Raw genomic sequence first — 24,816 nt, 5'->3', positions numbered from 1 at the left:
TAAAGTTGATAGCCAGTGATCCAAAGGTGTTAACAATACATTATATATATATATATATATATATATATATATATATATATATATATATATATATATATATATATAATTGTCCACCCTTAGGAACAGGTCCTAAGGGAATAGGTCCACATATTTGTTGAATATCTAAATTGGTCACATTGTTTATTGAAATTGCAATTTGGTTCTTACTCTATTCCTATTCATTGAACTTTTTAACTTTTTGATTTTTTTTTTCAAAATCTATCACCGCTACCTGTTATGTTCTGGCCTACTCCAATTCTTTTTCTTCCACGTTCCCTTCACCGATTTCGGGGGTGTTTGGCTTAGCTTTTCATAGCTAAAAGTCCTTTTTGTAAAAGAAAAAAAACAAAAAGATGTTTGGCAAACTAAGAACTTTTGGAATTTTAATACAAGAAAAATCATCTTTTCGAAAAAGTCAGGAAATCCTAACTTTTTGTAACTTTTTGGAAAAGATTTTTGAGCTAAGCCAAACACACCCTTCGTCACCCACTAATTTATTTTGATTCTCTCCACCGCCTCATATACTACTCATTTATCTCTTCTGATCGATTTCATTGTTTCATCATAGAAGGTCACCATCGGTTGCTTCCCTCTCCTTCTACAACTTCGCTGCATCTCATTCTTCCATTGTTCTGCTTTCCGTATTCCATTCAACCTCCATCAGCTGATGTTTTATACATAAGTAGCCCACTTCCCTCCTTCGCTTCCTCACCATCTTCTCTATCACTCAGTCAATATTATTTTGTTGCTATTCGAGTTCGTTTCTCATTACACTGTGGTTTTTGATCCAACACAGTTTTACTCGATTGAGTTCCTCAAGCGACAAGGGGTTGATTTTCAGATGGATTACCACTGTGGGATAAACTACTTCAAGGATTGCGTATCTTACCTGTGTATTGTCTGTATCAGGACAACCAGAAGAAGCAAAAGAAACGACATGGCGACTTCTGTGACCTGTTACCCAATCAGGTATATTAGCATTTGAGTTTATTTTTTTGACATAGAACACCATCTTTTTTTCCTGTGTTCTGTCAATTTCTTTTGATATTGAATTAGGAGACAACTATTCATGTAACTGGGGTGATTTTTAGGAAACTTTCATTATGCATTCCGACTGCTCGATAGAATGCTTGAACCAGGTCTCTAAATTTTTTTGTCTAAATCTTTTTATCCAAGTTTAGATTTTTTTTTAATTGACATGTAACTCTACAAGAATCAAATAGCCAATCACCAGTCTATTGGCTTAAAACCATGAGCCCATGTGAAGTATAAGAATCAGATAACCAATCACCAGTCTATAATAATTTTCTTTTTTCGAAGTATAAGAATAAGGAAAATGTGGTGTTAATTTTTTTAGCCTCTCACAGATGGTTCAACTAATGGAAATGACAAAATTGGGCCAATGTTAAGGAAAAGATTGATGCCTATCTGGTTTTCATTCCACGTATTCTTGGTATTTCCGTTATTCACTTAACGATTCCAACATTTCAGATTCCATGTAGTTACCTGATATTTCTTAATTTTAAATTTTCTCTCGACTTACTTGCTTCCTTTTATAAGCATTTTGTGTTCCGTTTCTTTCAACTATACTTGGGGTTTGTTGCCTCTAAAGAATTCACTTACAACCTGTGATTGATGGGTTTTGTAAAGTGAGAGCTTTGGATGATGGTAATGTGATTTATAAAGAAATGGAGGAGAAAATGGTAATCTCGATAAGTTTACATTTACTATTTCAATAATTGGACATTGTATGAAGTATAGAAAGTTCCTTTGGGGGTACCCTTCACAAAAAAAGATGCTTTAAACAGTAAAATTGTGGCGGTGTTTTACATATAGTATCATTTATTTTTTATAGTTTGCTTCTTGAAAGTGGTTGTCATGGGTTTAAGTCAGTTAAAAATTGTATCTAGAATGCAGGGGTATAATGGGTTGTTTCAAAAATTAGGTCTTCTGTTTATCTCCTACCATTATATTCATGTAGTTTGAATTCTTGCCTTAATTTCTTTTTATTGGAACTCATATATGCATAAAGCTTAATTTATTTACTTACCAAGCAGGTAAAAACATTTAATGTTTCTAATTTTTAGTGATTAGTTTAGTGTTATCTTGCCCATGTGTTTCTTTAGCTGTTGTGCTAGAAATTAACACAAATCTAGCAAAGGTTCATGAGATTTTTACACTTTTTTTATTGGTTGATGCTTTTTAATGTATTGATGCAGGGGTTTTCAAGATCTGACTTCGATATTCTTGTAGATATGTATGATTTTTAATTCAATTAAGATTTATTTTCTACTAAGTCTATTTTTTGGGGATTTAAATTGTTTAGCTTTATACAAATAAATGTTAATTTCTAATTTGTATTTAAAAATGTAAATCAATCAATTATGTGAAATATATTACATATTCACTGGCAGTTGAATTTGGTAAACTTTCTTGGTAATTACATATTATTTATTTTAGGCATTTATAAAGAGCTTCATGGGAAAGTAAAACTGGAGGGGTAAAAGAGGGAAAAGAGTTGTATGCTAAGATGATTGAAGTTTTGAAAATAGGTGTAAATGATGTCGGCTTCAGTTTTACTGCAAGGATGCCAAAAAAATTCAGGTAATTCTACATTAACTTCATTCATGTGATTCTAATCCCTTTAGAAAATAGAATTGTACTTACATTTTCTTACCAATAATAATAATATATGACAGCTAAGTTACAATGCCCTTTAACAACACGTTGTTTTTTTTTCTCAAGAGGACTGTAAATTCAAGGAAAATAGAATGATCATGTGATGTATAATAAAAATGATTTGCTCTTTGTTACTAAAGTTAGTAAATTACTTACAAGGTATGTCTCATTTTTCCATTTTCTGGTCACAAACTCGAACACCTCACGATTTTTTTTCAAAGGTTGAATGTTGAGGTTGGATGTGTTTACTTGTAAAAGGTTTTATAACAGAGGGGGTAATCTCGGTTTTTTTTGTAGTGCTGTGGAAAAAAACAAATGCAGATTTCATATGGCATCATGTATGGTGATGGGGAGTCGACTAAGCCTGCTAAAAAAATACTTTGAAGCTACCACCTATAAGTATCTTCTTTTATTATATCAAGATAGTTGATGGTGTCCATCTCTAATTGCATAAAACTGCGAAGCCTAAATGTTTAAGGTCGGTAGATCCAATGGGAAGAGGAGACGGGCTTTGGAATGTGATAACTTAACCCCCAGTATCACCCCGATGATGGAATTGGATGATGATGCCCCCTACCTCATACAATTCCTCTGCCAGAATCCCCTCCTGCACCATTTGAAGAAAACCAAACTGACATTAATACCCCTCCTCTGCACCAAAACATGAATACAGAAGGGAGTCCCCAAAACCTCCAGACGTCGGAACTAGTTAAAACAGCTGAAATAGGAAAGGAATTGGGATTTGACATTAGCCCCGATGATCCTATCCTTCATGAAGCCATTAGAGAAGAAGGTGAGAGCTTTATACCTCAATGAATTGTGTCGGTCTGAATGTGAGGGGAATCGGTGAGACACACAAATTCAGTTAGGTGAAGCGACTTAAGGTGCGTAATAAAATATCATTCCTGGGACTCCAAGAAACTCAATTGACAAACACTGATGCTATCGATGTACATGGGTGCTGGGATTCAGACGATTTTGGTTTCTCTTCAATTAAATCATCTGGCAGATCAGGTGGACTGTTGAGCATATGGGACGTGAACATTTTTGAGGTAAAGGAAATAATCAAATCAAACCATTTCCTGATAACAATCGGTGATTGGGAATGGATCCCAGGGGATACGATAGTTGTCAACGTATATGGTCCTCACGACCTAGTTGAAAACAAAAAATTATGGGAAGAATTGCTACAGTCGAAGAAGGAGAGACAAGGAACATGGGTCTTATTTGGGGATTTTAACACATTTAAAAGACTTGATGAACGAATTAACTCTCAATTCTTTCACTCCTCAGCATTCTATTTCAACAGATTCATCTCTGAAGCAGGCCTTCAAGACATTAGAATGGGGGGGGGGGGGGAGCAGATATACTTTTTTTGCCATACTGACATGAAGCTTAGTAAACTCAACAGGTTCCTGGTATATAGCAACTTTTACCAATGTTTTTCCGTCTACCTCAGTCACTGCCCTTCCAAGAGAACTATCAAATCATAGCCCGATAATCCTCCAGACATCCTTTCCGGATTTTCGGAAACCCCCATTCCGGTTATTTAATTCTTGGCTCAATCGAGAAGGTTTCAATGAGGTTGTAAAAAAGACCTATGTTCGGTGCTCCAAATATGTATATGATGGTGAAATTGAAGTATCTAAAAAATGGGATAAAGAAATGGCGAGCTACAGATCATCCTAAGGAAGTGAAAGAATTGCAGGAAACAAAAAGAAGAGTTCATGAGATTGAACTAATAGCAAAAGAACGAATGCTTTCGGAAGGTGAGATAAGTGAAAGGAGGGAAGGCTTCCAAAAAATAGCGAAAATGGAGAGGTTCATGGTCTATGACATCAAACAAAGGGAAAAGATTAAGTGGGTAATTGATAGAGATGAGAATTCATCCTTCTTCCATGGTTTTGTCAATAACAAAAAGAAAAAGAATAGGATTGCAGGTTTGCTTATCGATAACCAATGAATTACAGACCCAGAAACAATAAAATCGGAGACTTTCTGTGTTTATCACGAGAAATTTCGAGAAAGGTGGCCATCCAAACCAAAGTTCTTTAGCTCCCGTTTCTCTACCTTAGACCTGCTGGCAAGCTCAAGTATTGAAGCCCCGTTCACAATTGAAGAAATAAAAGAGGCAATATGGGCATGTGGGAATGAAAAAATCCCAGGCCCTGACGGCTTCTCATTCAAACTTATAAAACGAGATTGGGAGATAATGAAGCACGACATAGTGAATGTGGTCAAGCACTTTGAAAGATACGGAGACATCAACAGGGGATGTAATGCCTCATTTATTACCCTTGTCCTGAAGATGAAGGACCCGCTCACAGTTGGGGATTACCAACCGATAAGCCTCATTGGTAGCATGTACAAGATCATTGCAAAACTGCTATCTAGTAGGCTAAAAAGCGTCATTGGTGGGTGTATTGGAGATGTACAATTGGCCTTCCTTGAAGGTCGGAATATTCTGGAAGGACTATTAATAATCAATGAAATGTGCTCATGGGCAAAAAAAATCGAAAGAAAAGATGCTACTGTTTAAGGTAGACTTTAATAAAGCCTTCGACTCGGTCAATTGGGAATTTGGAATGGGCCGTGGAAAATGGAGGGGATGGATACAAAGCTGTTTAAAAATCCCAACACTGTCGGCCTTACTTAACGGGTCCCCGACTAAGGAATTTGGAATGGGCCGTGGAATAAGGCAAGGGGATCCTCTATCTCCACTCCTCTTTCTAATAGCGATAGAAGGGTTGCATATTGTAATGGAAGAGGCTTGTGCGAAAGGTATCTTCAGAGGGATGCGAATCCCTAATAGTGATCTATGCATCTCACATCTGCTATATGCAGATGATGCCCTATTCGTAGGAGAATGGAGCGATGATAATATAAAAAACCTTACAAGAATACTCCGGTGCTTCCATGTATCTTCGGGACTAAAAGTAAACTTCAATAAGTCAAGAATATTTGGAATTAGTGTGGATCGGCAGGAAGTAACAAGCTTGGTGGAACCGCTAGGATGTAAACAGTCTGATCTTCCATTCACTTACCTTGGTGTACCTATAGGGGAAAACATGAAATAGAAAAGACATTGGATGCCGGTGAAAGATAGATTCTAATCTCGATTGAATCTATGGAAGTCTAAGACCTTATCCCTCGGGGGTCGTCTAACATTAGCGAAGGTTGTTCTTGGCATCCTTCCTACCTTTTATTTTTCGTTGTTTGTTGCTCCTACAGGTGTTATCAAGAAATTGGAAAGCATAAGACGAAGATTCCTTTGGGGAGGTACGAACGAGCATAAAAAGATCAATTGGGTGTCATGGCAATCAGTGACTGCTCCTAAGGAGATTGGCGGCTTAGGAATGGGCTCACTCAGGGCTCTCAACCTGTCACTAATTACGAAGTGGATATGGAGGCTCAAAGTGGATAATTCAGGTCTATGGAGCAAGGTTATTAAAGGAATTCATAATCTTCATAACAAACCTGCACAACTTATCTGCTAGAAGACACTACCTGGAGTATGGAACCGAGTGGCCAGAGTGCAAGAGGAATTGAAAAAGTTTGGAATTGACATTGATAATGTAATAATGAAAAAAATTGGATCCGGAGATGATACCATGTTTTGGCCACTGAAGAATTCCTTCCCAGAGGCATACAAACTAGAATGTCACAAGCACTGTAAAATCAGTGACCGTCTTCAGCATGGTGTCGTTAACTGGGAATGGAAATCAATACCAAGAACTGTGGATCAGATTAGTGAGATTAACATGCTCACTACCACAGTCCGTGATTTTCAACTTATGAATGGAAGAGATAAGTGGATGTGCACACTATCTAGTGATGGTGTTTTCTATGTCGATGCTCTTAGATTAAAAATTGATTGCTGGAACATGCCATTGGTGGAGACTCCCTTAAGATGGATTCATGAGATCACATTGAAGGTGACTTGCTTTATGTGGAGGGCAAACCTAGACAGAATACCAACCGCATGCGCTCTACTCAAACGAGGTATTCAACTAGAATCCCCCCTATGCACCTATTGCGAAAATGAAGAAGAGGATGCATCCCATGTGATTCTACGATGCCCAATGGTTGTGCAGGTTTGGGAATGGGTGTTCCGTTGGTGTGACATCTCAAATGTTCAATTTGGATCTGTGGAGGAATTATTGAAATTTTCAACGCAATGGGGGACGTGTGCAAAGAAGAGAAAAAGCTTAATTAGTATTTGTTACGGGACGGCATGGCTTATTTGGAAAGCAAGGTGTGATTGGTTCTTCAAAAAATCTAGAATATCTCCGGTTAAGGTGGCAGACTTGGTGAAATCCACAGTGTTTTCATAGATCAAATATAGGAGGGAACATTGTAATTTTCAGTGGATTGAATGGTGCATCAATCCTTTTTTGTGTTTGTAATTTCTTCTTGTACTCTTTGCCCTCCCTAGCATCTTGCTAAGGTATGGCCTTTTTTATGATATTTGTTGTTTCCAAAAAAACTAAAGAATTAATGATTACATATATTTTATTATTATTTTTTTTCTTCTTTTAACATTGAGATGCATATAACACAACTTTACATGTATATCTGTTGTATGTTGAAGCTTCTAAATATAATTGTTCTTTTACTTTTTTCAACCTCATTTTTTATATTTTTCGTAAATTATTGCATATTACCTTATTAACAGTTTAGTAGATAATAATGGAAATAAAAAGGTAAAGTTTATAATAGCATTTTTTTTAAATCACGTTTTTTAAAAAATACAGTGTTAAAGGTAGGTAAAAGTTTTTTTTAGATTATTGTATGACCTCTATTTAATCGTTCCATTCCCTCGTTAATATGTCATTACATTCACATTTTTCATGTCATTTTTCAATGGGTTATTAGCTCGTCTAGTTATGCATTTTTGTTTACTATGCTCAAGAGATTTGAAGTATGTCAAAATTTGGTCTATTTTTCGTTTATGACTGGTTAAAAATGAAAAAAAAAATAAATGAAAAATATTGGCTGTATTTACCATTGTTGACTGTTAGATTTCTCTACATACAAGATTTGCTATCTATGGAAGGATAAAATTAATTTCATTCTCTTTGTTTCATGTTTTAGAAAAGCTCTGTGGATTCAAAATTATGTATCAGTCTCTGTACCACAAGAGAGATATTTCCCCAGCTGATTTTTTTTTTTTTTTTTAATTTATTGTAATACACTTTTATGTTTAAAATGAACAAACAATTCATCAATTTTTTAATTTGACAGGTGATGGAGATACTTTGTTATCATTGCTAAAGTGTTTTCCCAAATCTATTTGTTATTTATCTTTGTATGTTTTCCCAAATACCATTCTATAATAAAAAGAATTTGAAGGAGTGAATCATGTGAAACATTGACACATTTCAGAACACACCGACCCGGGCGAAGCCCGGGATACCCCTGCTAGTTTATTATTAACAATGCATGATCTTGCTAGTTTATTACTGTATTAACAATGCATTATCTGTTACCAGTTTACCAACGTCGTCCTTCAATACAACATGAAAGCCAAACCAGAATCTTGAATGTATGATAAAATTCACGCAGCAGTCTTTGTTGCCTTAATGTCCCCACCAGAGCTCTCCTGGCCCATGATATCAATAACCCTAGATTGTTTCTTCTCGTGAGCCAACTTCGGCACCTTGATCTTCAACACACCGTCTTCAAGATGTGCCATTATCTTCTCCATGTCTACATTCCCCGGCAACCGGAACTGCCTCCAGAACTTACCACTCGTCCTTTCCGCCCTATGCCACTTATCACCGTCGACTTCCTCCTCAGCCTTCCTCTCTCCGCTCACCTTCAAGACTCTGCTCTCTTCAACCTCGATCTTTATGTCCTCCTTCTTCAACCCAGGTACATCCAAGGATATCTCGTGATGTCCGGATGTCTCCTTCCAGTCGGCTCGTGCCAGGTTGATCGTTTCAAGGTTTTTCGGAAGATGAAGTGCGTTATGTTCCAGAATCTTGAATGGGTCTTCGGCGGGGATCATCATGTCCCAAAGAGGTCTGTTGTAGGGGATTAGAGCCTCCGTTTTTGTAGGTAAGCTTATCGTAATCAAAGCCATTAATGCTGTCAAAGCAAATAATGTGGTCGTATGCATTTTCGACATCGGCATTTTTTGTGGTTTTAACTTTCTAGAAGTAGGCTTTGTTGATTGAATCGAATAACAGATAGTGAATTGAAGTATGTTTGATATGCTACAACCTTTATTTGATTGTCGAGTTCTGTGTTGAATCAGGAATGTTGGGTTTATATAGGCGATGGGAAAAGGATCTCTGGAGTCTTCCACCAGGAAGAGAAGGATCTGTGTTTTTCGAGAGACTGCAAGTAAGAAGACTGTATCTAGAAGTCTCCAGACAGGTATGGAAGTAAAAATAAGTTTCTTTTTATTTATAAAATAAAATAAAGATACAATAAAAATCCATAAAACTTTTTTTAATCTTATTTTTTTATTTGACACAGATTAGTAGGAACATACACTCGAGACTAATTCCCATTTTTGTTTGGGAAATATTGTGTGTTTGTTTCCATCTTTTGATATTTCAATTCTCTGATAGATTGCGAAGTATTTTTTTTTTCTTTTTTTTTTTCATTTTTTGTTTTCTACAATTTTATTAAATTGAAATTTATATTCTATAAAACATTTTAAAATGTAAAGTTTAATCAATTACCATAATACCATATTATTATTAGTCTATTTTTGTTCTTATCTTTTTATACTTTTATAAATAAATATTTACCACGTGTTAACTAACATTAGTTAAAAATGACAAATTACCCTAATTAAAAAAATATGAAATCTAAAATACCAACCTTAAAATACATTAATTTAGAAATGATAAATTCTACAAAAATTTTATAAAAATTTGATTTTGCATTTTTTTTTTCAAACTGAACACTTATTTTACGAATTTGTTATAATATCAAAGCAGTCAAGCTCAACAAAGTAAACCCATATATAAATGGCGTGTTCAGCACGCAACGTTTGGAAGGTTCTGGCTTCTAGCTTTTAATAAAACGCTAGTAAAAAAGAAAAAACATTGTTCGGTGACCGGAAAAGCTACATGGAGTAGTTTTCAACAAAACACTCCAAAATCAAATGCTACCTGCTATCCGCTACTAGGCACCTACTAACCGCTACACGCTAGTTTTGCCGAACACGCCTAAAAACGATACGACAATATTAAAGCATGTCGGCTTAACACGATACGCTCATACCTTACTAAGCGGTTCTCCTTATTGAATGCAAACCGACTGTGAAAAACGAAGAAAGCAATATATTATAGCAAAAAAATCATCCGTACATATCCTTACACAAAATCTTACGAAATACAAAAAAATATAATATTATTATATTGAAGGATACTACCCTTTCAACCTATGGAGAACTTCATAAAACGGTTAAAAAAGCAAGTACTTAGACTCTCTTGTCTGTATATAAGAACCTCGATGTAAATTAGTAAGGCTAAAAAAATTTCACCCTAAGCAATTTAAAAGTACTCCTAATTGACATCCAACTTAGGGAAATGAGAGCAATACTAGTGTCCATCCATCGGTATCGCTTTTTAACCTAACATTTGTCTACCTTTTTCCAGTGTCCCTTCATATTTGTGCATTAGAAGAGGACACTACCAATCTACTATCATGCATCTAAGAGGCTATGTAGCAACATTGACACCGTATGTATTAAACATGCAAGAAAAACAAAAAATCTCACGTCCCCTATTAGACTCACCATTTAACCCAATTAGCTTAATCCTAACATTCACTCCATTTACAACCGACAACACAAACACTACACCTCCATCGGTAACCCCATCACAACCAACAATACACAACTTTTATTGGGCGAATGTGCATGCTAAAGGGGAGCCAAACAGACAATCACCTGCAAAAGGAAAAAGGCTACATAAGCAATATTTGTCATGATAGAAACAACAAGAAACTCCATTACTGAAGAGGCAAACACGTCCTAAAAACTCCTTAAATCTCTCAGCATATTTAAAACTCATTATTCTTGTGCATTCATACCGCTATCTGTAATAGAAATAAACCGAATAGGTCAAGCTTGGGAGCCTCGTGAGCACATATGGTTTTGAACCTACAATAATTGAATTCTATAATTATACATTTCACATCAAACCATTACCCGATTACCTATTCCTTTTATTTTCATTCCCTGATCCTAAAATGATGATCTCAATGGACCTATCCTAAAGGATCACTGTAAGTACCAAGTAGATGATACTGCTTTGGGGATTCCATATCAATATATGTCAATAAGGCAACCATTGGTGGATAGAGTACACCGAATGAACGCATAGTTCATTAACACCTACATGTTGTGAACCTACCAATGTTCCACAAGAATGTCTAGAATAGTCAGTTGTCATCATCTATATTCTGTTAGATGACTAGTCACCCTTGGTATAATAGTACCTTAATGATTACGACCTCACCTTATTGTTTCATCTTTAACAACCTTTTTCTGCCCAATATATTAAAAGTATGATAAAATACAGACAAGACTAAATCAAGTAGAATGATGTCATATTATTTAATCTAAAACATATATCTTAAACAGTAATAATAATCACACATAGAATTTAATCATTTAAATACTTTATATTTATGTGTAAGATGAAAGTAACTAAAGGGTCGTATTTACAGCAACTTGATGAAAAAAATATTATTTATAAGAATTTGATCCTTGATAAATAAATATAATTCGTGTAATTAATTTGAAATTATTTATTTCATGGAAATATTAATTTTAAATGTTAAATATCAATACATGTCATAATATATATCATAAGGTATGATTTATTATGTGATGTACATCTTTTTTGACCAAAAAGGGTTGTTGTCTTATATTAATTTATATGTGTTATAAGTTATAAAAGTTAGAAGAGTTTTTATAAAAAAAGTAGTTTCTTATTTTTATAAAATATTCAAGGAGACCATAAAGAAGACTTGTTTTTGATTAATTTATTCAAACATCATGCTCTTAGAAAGAATACCTAGTTGATTTGATAAAACATGGGTCTTAAAGTGCTAAGACCTATGGGATAAATGCTTAAAATAAGTAATTTTCTCCCTTCTTTCATAGGCTAAAAACTAGGGATGATCAAAAACCGAACCGCAGACAGAAAAAACCTCATTAACTGCAACTGAAACAAAAACTGAAGGTGCGGTTTTTAGTTTTGCAAAAACCGTAAGAAACCGAACCGTACCACACACATGCGCACACACACACACACACACACACACACACATATATATATATATATATATATATATATATATTCATTTGAGACCATGCTAATTTTGTGAGACCGTAAAACCAAATCTAAAAATAATTTTAAAATACAAAATAAAAGGAAAAATTCAAAATTTCTTTTTTTAATTATTATTTTCGGAACTTTATTTAACTATAAAAAAATAAATTATCGTTTTTTTTAAATACGTGAAATATACTAATAGAATATTATACTTTACATATTCTAATATGATTTTTAGAATGTTTAGAATATTCTACTACATTTGCCACATATGTAAATATTCTACTAAAGTATGTTAAAAAAAATATTTTTTTTGTATTTATTTTTTATTTATTTTGTTATTTTTTGGAAAATATATATTTCGAAAATAATATTGGAAAAAAAATTTCAAAAATTTTCAATTATTTTGCATTTTAAAAATGTTTTTGTTTTATCTAATAAGTGAGTGGCTAGGATTGCGTCTCACGGTCTTACAAAATTAGGTCGTCTCACATGAACCTATATATATATATATATATATATATATATATATAGAGAGAGAGAGAGAGAGAGTTAGGTTCAAATGTTTTTAGCAAGTATTGTGTGCCTAAATGCACCAATGAGAATTCAAGAAATAATAAACAATTAAATAAATCATTTAAGGGTATTCTGGACATTTGTACTTTTTAGTTAAGGAATCATTCAATAGAAATCCTGCAATTAAGGAAATAAAATCAATATTTTTTTTGACCTAGTCTCTCTTGCATCGTGTATTATATTCAAGGAATCAATATTTCTCTGGTCCGGTAATCCACATACCCTTGTCCTCGGTTAGGGTTCTTTCCCCTTCCATCTTCAATTCTCAGTCGTCCTTCAAGCTCTCTGATTCTGATTTCAAGTTCAGGTATCTGATTTTGGATTCTGATTTCCAAAAACAAAACAATAATCAACACAACAGAAATGGTACATATACACACTCGATCGTCAATCGTTAATTAATATTTTCAAAGCTCGAAGATAAGTTCTTTAATGTTTTATTTCTCTTTCTGTTTTGATTTCTCAGGAATCGGTAAGTTGTGAAGAGAAATTCTGCATTAATTGCAAAACCTCCAAAACACTGTTGTGGAGAAGTGGTCGTGCTGGTCGAAAGGTCCGATTAATTGATTCAATCGTTGATTTCAGTTTTCCTTTATTCTTCAAATCATAATCTAATCAAGTTGCATAAACAATTTTGTTTTTGTTTCTGTTTTTGTAACACAGTCGCTAACCTGCATGATATGCTTAATCTGATCACAGGTAATTTCTTGAAACAACATTCTGGCATGGCCTCCATGTGTTCGATAAAATGCCTCAATGAAAAAATAGTTACAAATCTTTAATATTTTTACTTCACTTTGTTCCTTATTCTTTTCAGAACTACATAACTCAATTTAGATGGGGTTGGATGTCATTTTCATAACAATAGGTTGATGCTTGTTCCTTATTATGTTAGAATTTGCATTTAAATACATTGAGCGTATCGAGAAGAAACACAGGGAACCCGAAGAATGTTAGTTCCTTATTCTGTCAGAATAGGTTGATGCTAGTTCCTTATTTTGTTTGTTGGGTATATTCTTGATAATACAAATTCTTAAAGAATATTCATGTAGAATTGTTTATTTTGTAAGAATATTATTTGTTGTATTCTGATAGAATTGTAGTTAAATATTTGTATGTTTAATGTGCAGGTTTTACAAGTGTATCACTACAAATTACTTGGCAATGAATTTCTGGTAGAAATGGCTTCAAGAATGGCTTGAAGACCTGATGGGAAAGGGTTGAAGAATGAATTAAGAAATAATCACACTCATTTTTTAAGAATGTTGTTATTTTTTAAGAATTATACTTGTTATTCTTTCAGAATGTTTGTTATTATTCAATGAATCACAATCATACAATGTAATTTTTTGATATATTATTAGTTCAAGAATCGATTTTGTGTAGTCTTTCAAAATGTATTTACTAGTTTAGGGTTGACATTCTGTCATTCTGACAGAATAAAATCGAAAAATATATTTACTAATTTATGGTTGACATTCTATCATTCTGACAGAATAAAATCGGATTTTTAAATTGAATTAATTTAAAATATTCAGATTTTAAAAAAATAAATAACTTAATCATCCCTAAAAATCTGAAAATTTCCTTTTTTAATATAGGTTAATTGACTAAAATGCCCTTATGTTGAAATTTGTGTGATTATATGGTACATGTTATCATATTCTACTATCATAGACCCTCAGATCATGACTTTTGATTATATTCCATCCGATGGTCCAGATCTATGCATTCTGGCACACAGTAGTTAGTAAAAACAAAATAACCTAACCCTATATATATATATATATATATATATATATATATATATATACACTGAAAAATCATGAATTATGTTTGAAAAGATTAAAAAAATATTTTTTTTGTATTTATTTTTTATTTATTTTGTTATTTTTTTTATTTATTTTTTGGAAAATATATATTTCGAAAATAATATTGGAAAAAAAATTTCAAAAATTTTCAATTATTTTGCATTTTAAAAATGTTTTTGTTTTATCTAATAAGTGAGTGGCTAGGATTGCGTCTCACGGTCTCACAAAATTAGGTCGTCTCACATGAACCTATATATATATATATATATATATATATATATATATATATATATATATATATATATATATATATATATATATATATGAATTATGTTTGAAAAGATTAAAATTTTAGAAATATATAATCAAAATTGGATGACGGTAATAAATAAAATTGAAGAATTTGAACAACTGTATACATATTACCCTCAGATTCTTAGTTAACCACTTTTTTCTTTAATATCTTTGTAATTCATTTATTTAATTATCATTATTACATTATATATATATATATATATATATATATATATATATATATATATATATATATATATATATTCAACTTTAGATATGTATAGCTTCAATCTCACTGTTTACTTCCATATTTATTTTTTGTTATAGATGCAATTTTCTTCAACCTCTTATTTTGATTAAAATTTCATATTGTTCGCAGCACCTTGTTTTTGTGGGAACTTAGGCCCAGTTTGATACTCGTCTGACCGAGTTGGCTCAGACCTTTTTGGCTGACTCGGTCAGCTATATTTATTTGATAAATATTTTTTGTGCGTCTGACTCGGAAAGAAAAAGCTGATTGGGAAAGAAGTTGAAAATCATCTGACTTAGAAAAAATAGAAAGATTTCCACCGGTACCCTTGCTTAACGTATCTTCCAGCGACTCCCCTTCTTATCCTCTTTCAGCGGCTGCTTTCTTCTCTAGCACCAACCAAGCAAAGTCGACTCCATTCTTTTTCTTCAACCCACCGATTGAAGCTCCTTCCCCCATCTCATTTGGTACGTTTCTGTTTTCATGTTTCGATTTTATCTCTAAAAGTTCTTATTTTTGCCATCTTGGATCCACTCTTTCTCTACAAGTTTTGATTTTTAAGTTTCAGTTTTTGGTGTTGTTACGCTCCTTTGCTGAGTTAGCTGTTGAAAGTTTCGATTTTTCAAGTGATTTTTACTGTTGAATGTTCATTTGTTGATTTTATCATTGAATTTATTCATACATGAACACAATACATATCTGATCACACATACATGAACACATGAATTTATTCAGGCCTGATTTTTTTGATTTTTGTTGATAAGTTCATATTTTTGTTGATTTTTGCTGATAAAGGGAGGTGTAGTATTGCTAAGGTTATAGTTTAGGAGAGTTTGAGGTAGAAAGTGGAGAAGAATTGAGATGAAATTAGGATTTCAATGGCATCAAATAGGGACTGAAGGCGGAAATGGATTGTTTGTTGGAAGGAGATGAAATCAGGTGAAAAAGATAATAAAAGGATGATTGATAGTGAGAAAGGAAGAGTTAAAAGGGATGCAATTTTGAAGTGATTATAGCTATGGAAGAATGTGTAGATTCATTTTCTGATGATTTTGATCAAGGTTGTTCTCCCCAATGAAATTAAAGACATCTCCAGAATTGGTGATTCCAGGGTATATTGATGTGGGGGTTTGTATTTGAAGTGTGAATTTATGGTATAAAATGTAGATGAAAAGTATTTTAGTTATTGTTTTTGCATTCATTATATTTAAGATAAGTGGTTTTTTGTACAGGTTTGCTAGTGTTTGGACTTTAGTGTAATTGAGGATTTGGATTTTTAAAGGATTTTTGTGTAATTAACATTTTGTATGAGAATTTGTATGTTTTTATAAATCTTCGGTACAGAGAAATAGGGTAAAATGGTCATTTTCCATGATTCAGCACATTCAGTCAGATGTACAATCAAACAATATGGTTTCTTACCCGGTCATAATTTCTTACCAAGACAGAGTTTTCCCAGTTAGCACTTTCTCTATCAGCAACTATCAAACGGGACCTTAGAGTTTACTTCATTTCTTGATGCTTGATTTTTTGGTGCTGAGCTAGATCGGCTTCTTGGCAAAAAAAAAAAAGTTTAGTTTATTTTATGACCGGTTCATTTTAAATTGCTCATTAAGTTTGATAAGGAACTTGTTTTGAGTAAGTTTTATTAATTTTCAAAAGCCAAATAACAAAACAGAAAAACCATACAATTTTAACCGTATAACCAGACAAAATTATTTTTCGGTTAAAAACTGAACCGCACCAAAATAACCGAAAAACCGCATGCAAAACCGCACGTATCAATTTTTTCCCTATAAAAAACCGCAACTTGCGGTTTACGGTTTGGTTTGGTCCAAAAACCGCACCGAACAACACTGTGTTCACCCCTAACCATACCCACGTAAGAAATATGATATCAAATCTAACACCACCAGTGGCGGAGCTTCGATTTTTTTTAGGGGGGGCGAAAATATAATTTGTATATAAATTGCTGAACAAAGGGGTCATAGTCAAAATTTTATATTTTTAGACCTACTATGTATAAAATTAAAGTATAAGGGCTACTTCTACCAAAAAAATGGAGGGGGGGGGGGGGGGGGGGGGGGTGCACAGCCCTCCTAACCGTATAAAAGATCCGTCCATGAACACCACTACCTCCTACTTTTGCCATAGACGACCACCGTCAACAATCCACCCATATTGAAACTTAAATTTACCAAAAAAAAACAAAAAAAAAAACAAAAATCCAGATCTAAAAGCTCAAATTCCCACAATCGCAAGATTTAAATTAATTTTCTTGTCAACCTCCTTTAGCGTAGAAAGCCCCAGGTTTTTTATTTTATATTATTATTATTATTATTATTATTATTATTATTATTATTATTACCGCCTAACGCACGGCAAATAAAATCTTAGTTTATACTAAAAGTTAACATAGAACAAGTTGTTGAAATCGTCCATTTGCTTTGGTTAAAATTATGAATTTGGTCCCTAACTTTTATTTTACACTCGGATCGTTTCTATTGTGTCATTTTCTCGCGTTTTTTGTCACTCACAAACATAAAAAGACTATATTACCCTTTATATTTTCTTTTTCAAAATTTTTATTGGGTTATTATTTATAATAAAAAAATATTTAATTGAATTATAGACATATAGACTCACTCTCACTTCCATTATGAGACACCCATCCGACACCACCGGCCACTGTCAACCACCACCGGACACTACTAACCTACAATTAACTATAAAATAATCTATCGAAACCTAAAAGCCACCACCAAACCCTAGTAAGAAATATGAAATCAAATCTAACACCAATATCACGTACTTCTACCATAGACGAACACCGTCAACAATCCATCCATATTAAAAGCTTAAATTTACAAAATAAATAAATAAAAACAAAAATAAAAATAAAAAAACAAAAATCCAGATCTAGAAGCTCACATTCCTACCATAGCGAGACTTAAATTATTTTTCTTGTGAGTCTCCTTTAGCGTAGAAAACCTTGATTTATTATTATTATTATTACGGCCTAACCTACCACGAGTAAAATCTTAGTTTATACTAAAAGTTAACATCGAACAAGTTGTTGAAATCGTCTATGTGGTTTGGTTAAAATTATGCATTTGGTTCATAACTTTTATTTTGCACTCGGACGTTCATATTGTTTTATTTTCTCACGTTTTTCGTCCCTCACAGACATAAAAAGACTATATTACCTTTTATATTTTATTTTTCAAAATTTTTATTGGGTTATTATTTATAATTAAAAAAATGTTTAATTAGAATTATAGACACAGAGACCCACTCTCACTCCCATTACCATACACCCATCCGACACCACCAGCCAGGCAGCCACCGGACATCGACGAAATCCTATTCGAAAATACACCGATTTCTGGATGATGGTGGTGGTTCTGATTCATGTTTAACATATGTAACCATAGATGGAGGGCGTCATCAGTTTCAATGAAGGGTATCATAGGTTTCTGACTAGAGAGAAGTCGAATCTAGATGGAGGGTAGTCAGAATTTGGATGGTTTCTGAAGAAAAACCCATATCTAAGCTTTGTTACAGCAAGAAATTGAAGGCTTGCTCTTGAATATTAGAGGGTGTTGTAGGTGTCACCAAACTCACCTACTACTTGTGTTGTTGTTGTGGGCTTCATCATCGGTCCAATTGCAGAAGTGGTCTCCGATGAGAAGAGAGAAGACAAGATAGAGAGTATTGTGAGGCATAGGAGAGTGTTCAGCAGATTAATGAAAGAGATCATGAAGGGGCCTATATTTTTTATTTTTAATAATATTCTTTATTAGGTTAATATTAAACAAATATGAAATAAAATAGAAAATGGAAATGTTCAAGGGTAAAAATCTTTTCATGTTTGCAAGGTATGAAAACAAAATCAAAACCTAAGGAAATAAAATCTTTTTATATTATTAGGTTAATATTAAACAAATATGAAATAAAATAGAAAATGGAAATGGTTAAGGGTAAAAATCTTTTCATGTTTGCAAGGTATGAAAACAAAATCAAAACCTAAGGAAATAAAATCTTTTTATATTATTAGGTTAATATTAAACAAATATGAAATAAAATAGAAAATGGAATGGTTAAGGGTAAAAATCTTTTCATGTTTGCAAGGTATGAAAACAAATTCAAAACCTAAGGAACAGTCCGAATGCATATATATACTAGGAAATTGATGAGGACCGTGATAATCACGGCCCTAGAGAATCGATTCCGAAGCAAAGTTCGATCACGGTTAAGCGAAAATGGTAAGTTAAATAGTACAATGTAAAAAGTCTAAGATCTTGTAAAAAAGTTAAAATAAGGAACAATAAAAAGTACATATCGAGAATTGGATAATTTTTGAAGATTTGCAGTAAAAATATATATTTCAAGATGGCATATAGTTAAAAACTAATTTGTAATTTCGATTAAATTAGAGTTGTTAGGATTAACTTTGATTACATGAAAAAAAAAATGATTGTACTTTATGTGAAGTGTATGGTCAATAAGGTACTAAAAAGGGGTATATTATGGTGGGACTATTTTGTTGTCAAACTACCAAAAGAAAAGAGTAAAAGAAGTGAAGGGCAGTTTCGTCTTTTTCTGGATAACTGCCAAAGTCCTAGCCTGCATAAGGCAAGATTCACATAATCCTCAAGCCAAAATAAAAAGATAAAAAAAAAATTCAGGAAATAAGTGTGTAACATGTTTAGAAATGATAAATGTACCCGTAAGTATTTGTTGACTGTAAATGCGTAAGGGATAATAGGTTGAAGTTGAACTGAAGCAGAAGTGTATGCATTGTTGAAAGACTTAACAAAAAATAGAAAGATAAATATATGCCATCAAATTATTAATAAGTAAAGTAAAAAGAATTTAGCAGCTTTATTAATGACTATTAAGATTGATCCTCTATCTAAAAAAGACATCTCATGAATAGTGATTACCACAGCTGAGAGATTATGCATCGACATATGAAGATAAGGAAGATGAATGCTGGCATGAATGGAAAGAACTTTCACACTTTGTTCCCCTGTTCACCAGCATAATCAGATTGTTAGGAAACTAATTGACATTGATTTGATAGAGAAAGAACAAATGTGAAATTTATATGTAAAAAGTCAAAAGGCAGCCAAAACACATAAAATAACAAAATATTACCCTTGTTTTTCATCCCAATTAATAGCCATAGTCTCTTCCCCTGCTACTCCGAATGAAGAAACAAAAAGATAAAACCACAAGATTAATGATTGTGTGTAATGAGTAAATAAGCCAAGTGAACTTACATTTTGAAGGGTTCTTGGGGTTGGGGAACACACAGACCGTCTCCACAGCTGAAGCTGGACTAAAATTTCAACCTTTAAAGTACTGAAAATCATCACCAATAGCCCCAAATATCTCTTCCTTCCAAAATAGTTTCAGCAACAAAATCAGAATCAATGTCTACTTCAGAGTCTGACTCACTACACCTAGAAATTGGGAACAACACCATTAATGGCAAGCACAACCTGAATAATCATATCATGAAATAAAATTAGCAAACAAACAACATCCACAAACCAAAAGCCGCTCATTCAGAGCCATGGCTAGAAATTAGGTTTCAAGTTTAGGATTTTCTTTTATATAATTAGCAGGTTGGTAGCCAGTAGAAACTCAACCCATGCGGTAGAAATCGATAAATGGCATCAAAATCTAGGATTAAAAAACATCAAGGGTAATACAACATAAACAGATCTCAGTTGAACTTCATAGATTACATGAAACGAATACTCACTTAAAACAATTGAGTGTACAGATATTACAGTATATAGCCCACAATGGCAACATACTTACATTTTGCTACCAACATATGCAATACACTTGATTTGTTATATTTTGCTATAATCAGTAAAGTAATGTAAGTTGCTATTATGAGTAAATTAAAAAAAAAAAAAAAAAAAAAAAAAAAAAAAAAAACCTCAAAAGTTTATTACTATAATTGGTTGGTTAAAAAAAAAGAAAAAGAAAAAAAAAAACTGAAAGAGCAATGATCCGAGTGGTTAGTTTTCCAAAAAAAAATCCCAAAGTTCTATGCTATATTTGGTTGGTTTTAAGAAAAAATAAACGTGTAATGCTATAATCGGTTAGTTATTAAAAAAAACACAAAGTATATTGCTATATTTGGTTTGTTTAAAAAAACTCAAAGTGATATGCAATAATTGGTTGATTTAAAAAAGTTAATGTGCAATGTTATAGTTGGTTAGTTTTTCAAAAAAAAAAAAAAAAATCAAATTACAATGCTATAATTTGTTAGTTTTTGACAAAGAAATTAAAAGTGCAATTTTATAGTTGGTTATCTTTCAAAAGAACTCGAAGTCAAATGCTATAATTGGCTAGTTTTATTAATTAAAAAAAAACTCAAAGTACAAAGCTCTAATAGGTTTGTTTTATAAAAAACTAAAAGTGATATGTTTTCCAAAAAAAAAAAATTCAAAGTAGTATGCTATAATTGGTTAAGTTTTTGCATTTAACCCATAAGAGCTAAATCCAAGAAATAGAAACATATATGTATCTTCCTTGTGGAATTTCGTTTCCAAGTAAGCTTACCTCTATAAAGATGCCATCTGCAAGAATATGCAGGTTTGGATTATCTGGTCTGAAGCGGCCACAAGGTGGACTCATCACATCATTTTATCTCAGCTCCCACTTAAGAGGTTGCAAAATGAAATTACATGTCAAAAGGAACACCACCGTCCTTTAGGCTGATTAAAGGATGAAAATAAATAGGACTTCTCGCTCTTATGGTAACATTAACAAGTAATCACATCATATGCTTCTGTTTGAGCTATAATAGGTGTTAAGAGATAGCCTCCTTCCATCGACTTCTGATAGAAATAATTCGAAGCAAAATGGTATAATACACACAAAACGAATGAAAGTAAGTTGTTATTTCTGAAATTTTGCCCTACAAACAAAACCAAAACCGCACCCTGTAATAGGAAGAAATGAAACTATATGCTTCTATAATAAACAGGTCAATGAAAGCATATTGTTATTAATAGCATTTATTATTTTTTATGGAAAAAGCCAACAAATGCAAAAGCAACAACTAATTTTGTGTATTATAGAATCCAAACCAATGGATGTATACTGGTATTGCTTGCATTCAAATGCAAAAAAGGGTATCAAAATTGTTACTTTGACAACATCCAAATTATATGTACAAAGAAGAGGACCCAACTTTAACTTCATGTAATTTTAGTTAATAATGGAAAAGAATCCTCTCCAAAATCTTACTTGATACATGGATAAAATTATAATTTTGAGCTCTTATAAGCCTTTGAATTATCTAAGGAGATTTAAGATAAAAATCAATTCAAAGTACAAAAATAATCCCACTATTTGTTATCCTTACAATCATCGGAAGAAAATGAACCAATTAGCAACAAAAATAATTTATCTATAACAACTATCAAGTAAGGGACTTAACAGAATTTGTCCACAGAACATACCTTCAAACTAATGTATACCTCCGAGCTCTGTTGTCATGTTGTGTGTCATTTCCCTGTCATCAAATTATTAGAATTACATGACATACTCGAATCAAAATAAATTTTTACAAAATTGATATATTAAAATCAATAGAACTACAAGCAAATCTAAATACCTTTTTTTGAATGGGTTAATAGCTCCTAGACTTGTTGTCTCAAGCAAAGTGTTTCCAAATCATTCCCTATTTTTATGTTTTGCAGGCTGTTCATCATCCAACCTTCCTGAAAATGATGAGCAAGATGTAACAAATAGTTGATTAATAGCTGAAAATTAAGAATTTGAGTAGAAAATTAATTGCTGAAAATTAAGATATTAAGAATTTGAGTAGAAATACTATCACCAAAGAAACTTTTTCCCACCAGAAACAATAAATGGCAAATTGGATTCTAACACCATCAAGTTAGAAGTCGTTGAAAATCTGGCACCCAAATGCAAATGATGAGAGATAGAGAGGGAGCAGTGGCAAGCACTGATAGATGTTCGTCGATTTTAGGGTGAAAGTGATACGAAATAGGGGTGGCAATGGTGGGTTTAGGGCTAAGAAAGATTTAAAAAATCGAAATAACTCACACACGCTTCTAAATAAACCGCAACAAAGAAGGGAGAGAAAGAACCTAAACATGGGAAGCGGAGGCGGAAAAAGGAATTACTCTTTATCATCCTATCTTGTAAACGTCTTTAACCATGTGAACGAGAGGGGAGCTATGGTATACCGGCAGTGGGAGGCAGTTGTTACCAAAATTAGGATAGAGATAAAAGAAGCAGGAGGCGGCAAGTTGAACCCACAAAACTAAGCAAGAGGTGGCTGTAAAAGAGAAGAAGGATTGTGACTAAGCAGGCAATTAAATTAGGGATTTTTCATAAAAGAGGATGTCAGTTAATAAGCAATGAATCATCAGTCATATAAGCAGGAGGCGGAGAGCTGGAGATATGGGCACTTCAAACAAAGCAGCAGGTGGCGAGTTGTATGATTGACGAAGCAAAGAAGAGCAATACGACAAACAGGAGACGAAGGATTGGAAAGAATAAACATGGGAAAGAGATTGGTTTCTTATTGGCTTAAAATAGTTGGTGACTTGTAGTTGGAGATTGCACAGCTCGATCTAGATTCTAGGGATTCAATATACATGCAGATGGATAACTTTGATTAAACACTTCACAAATCGATTTAGGGATTCATAAATCGATGGTGAAATAAAACCTAGGGCTTCAAATTAATCAACTTATTGGTCGAAATTAAAATTTATATTTGGTAAAACCAATAGCGGCGTGTAAAGCCAGGTAGGAGGGAAGCAATTACGTGAAGAGATAGATGAATAGGAGATACAAACACGTCTCATCAAGGAAAGCTGGAGTGGCAGAAGACGTCAATGAAGCATCTCGGTGGCGAGAAGCTTACGTCCCAGGAGTTTGTAAGGCGGTGACCGACTTCCAATTGGATAAGACTAGTTATGATAATAAGCAAGCAAGCATTTTGGTGAAACAGGCAAGCACCTCCATGAAGCAGGCAGCCAAGGTGCTCACCACCATATTCGTTAAAGACAAAATTGAAAAAAGTTGCTGTGTATTCATTTTTTTGGGTTTTAGTCCAAAACTCGACTTTTTTGGATTGGTGGTCCTTTTGGGCTGGTTTACATGCAATTTTGGTCCCTGTCCAAACTAAAAAGACTATTATACCCTTAATGAATTTATTTTTCATTTTTCTTTCTCTTTTTAAAATTATTATTATTATTAAATATAAAAATGGGTCTCTCTCTCTCTCGTTCTTGGATACCACCAGCAAGGGAAGAAGAACTGGTGGCTGCCCCCACCTCTGCAACTCCCTTCCTCCTTCATTTTCTTTCCCGTCGATCAAATAGCCCAAACACCCTACGTTCACTTCGTGTGCTACCCACCTCCACAGCCGTCAACAAAAGGGGAAAGCAGCCGAGAGGAGCAACAGAGCAGCCATATTGCCATCACCTTCGATGCTTCAACCATCTTCGAGCCTGTCACCGCCTTCAGCTCCTGCGCTTCTTCTGTCTCAGAAGGAATCAAAAAGGGGTTGCTGCCTCCGATGTTTGCTCTGAGGAAACACCCACTTCGGTGGTGGGTTCAGGCCAGGGAATGAAGAAGAAATGGAGGATGAAAGGGGGGAAAGGCAGCAACGATTGCAACAGTCTTCAGGGGGAGTTCAGTGACTAAGATCGACAAGTAAAACGGTGGAGCAACAAGGGGTTGTTGCCTCGAACTCTCGTCGGAATTGACCATCACCCCTGACATTTCATAACAGGAAACGAAGGAGAAGACAGGCGAAGTGTAACAGCCCGGAATTTCAGGTATCGTTATATTTATG

The 24,816-nt window shown here is 33.5% G+C and overlaps 2 protein-coding genes and 2 long non-coding RNA genes across 18 annotated transcripts; 2 read left to right on the top strand and 2 right to left on the bottom strand.

Moving 5' to 3' along the window:
- The first annotated feature begins 545 nt into the window (after positions 1-545).
- LOC145076847 (uncharacterized) lies at positions 546-7,239 on the top strand. 2 transcript variants are annotated; one of them, XR_013692828.1, is made up of 3 exons: positions 551-721; positions 836-1,008; positions 2,500-7,239. It is a non-coding gene; the product is annotated as an uncharacterized LOC145076847 (long non-coding RNA). The 2 variants fall into 2 exon arrangements; XR_013692827.1 differs by having other exon boundaries at positions 546-1,008.
- An 858-nt stretch (positions 7,240-8,097) lies between these two features.
- LOC145076844 (18.1 kDa class I heat shock protein-like) lies at positions 8,098-9,098 on the bottom strand. Its single transcript, XM_079022642.1, has one exon. It carries the CDS (start codon positions 8,852-8,854, stop codon positions 8,276-8,278), a length of 579 nt encoding a protein of 192 aa, XP_078878768.1. The 5' UTR covers positions 8,855-9,098; the 3' UTR covers positions 8,098-8,275.
- A 3,527-nt stretch (positions 9,099-12,625) lies between these two features.
- On the bottom strand, positions 12,626-24,011 carry LOC145076845 (translocon-associated protein subunit alpha-like). 14 transcript variants are annotated; one of them, XR_013692826.1, is made up of 9 exons: positions 22,841-24,011; positions 22,597-22,702; positions 22,442-22,494; positions 21,537-21,814; positions 20,237-20,419; positions 20,112-20,154; positions 19,898-19,983; positions 16,374-16,501; positions 12,626-12,920 (listed from the first exon to the last, which is right to left on the bottom strand). XR_013692826.1 is itself a non-coding variant. In XM_079022644.1 (9 exons), exons 5-9 carry the CDS (start codon positions 20,327-20,329, stop codon positions 19,506-19,508), a joined length of 378 nt encoding a protein of 125 aa, XP_078878770.1. In that variant the 5' UTR covers positions 20,330-20,419; positions 21,537-21,814; positions 22,442-22,494; positions 22,597-22,702; positions 22,822-24,011; the 3' UTR covers positions 19,352-19,505. The 14 variants fall into 14 exon arrangements, 12 of the variants coding, with proteins under 12 accessions (XP_078878770.1, XP_078878771.1, XP_078878773.1 ...); XR_013692825.1 differs by having other exon boundaries at positions 16,392-16,501; XM_079022644.1 differs by lacking the exons at positions 12,626-12,920; positions 16,374-16,501 and adding exons at positions 19,352-19,577; positions 19,679-19,762 and having other exon boundaries at positions 22,822-24,011.
- LOC145076848 (uncharacterized) lies at positions 12,915-13,872 on the top strand. Its single transcript, XR_013692829.1, has 3 exons — positions 12,915-13,149; positions 13,260-13,574; positions 13,727-13,872. It is a non-coding gene; the product is annotated as an uncharacterized LOC145076848 (long non-coding RNA).
- Positions 24,012-24,816: the final 805 nt, after the last annotated feature.

Source organism: Lactuca serriola, chromosome 9 (genome assembly GCF_051521515.1).
Source record: "Lactuca serriola cultivar US96UC23 chromosome 9, Lser_US96UC23_V15, whole genome shotgun sequence".
NCBI classification, from domain to species: domain Eukaryota; kingdom Viridiplantae; phylum Streptophyta; class Magnoliopsida; order Asterales; family Asteraceae; genus Lactuca; species Lactuca serriola.
This window is presented reverse-complemented; position numbering and strand designations above follow the sequence as displayed.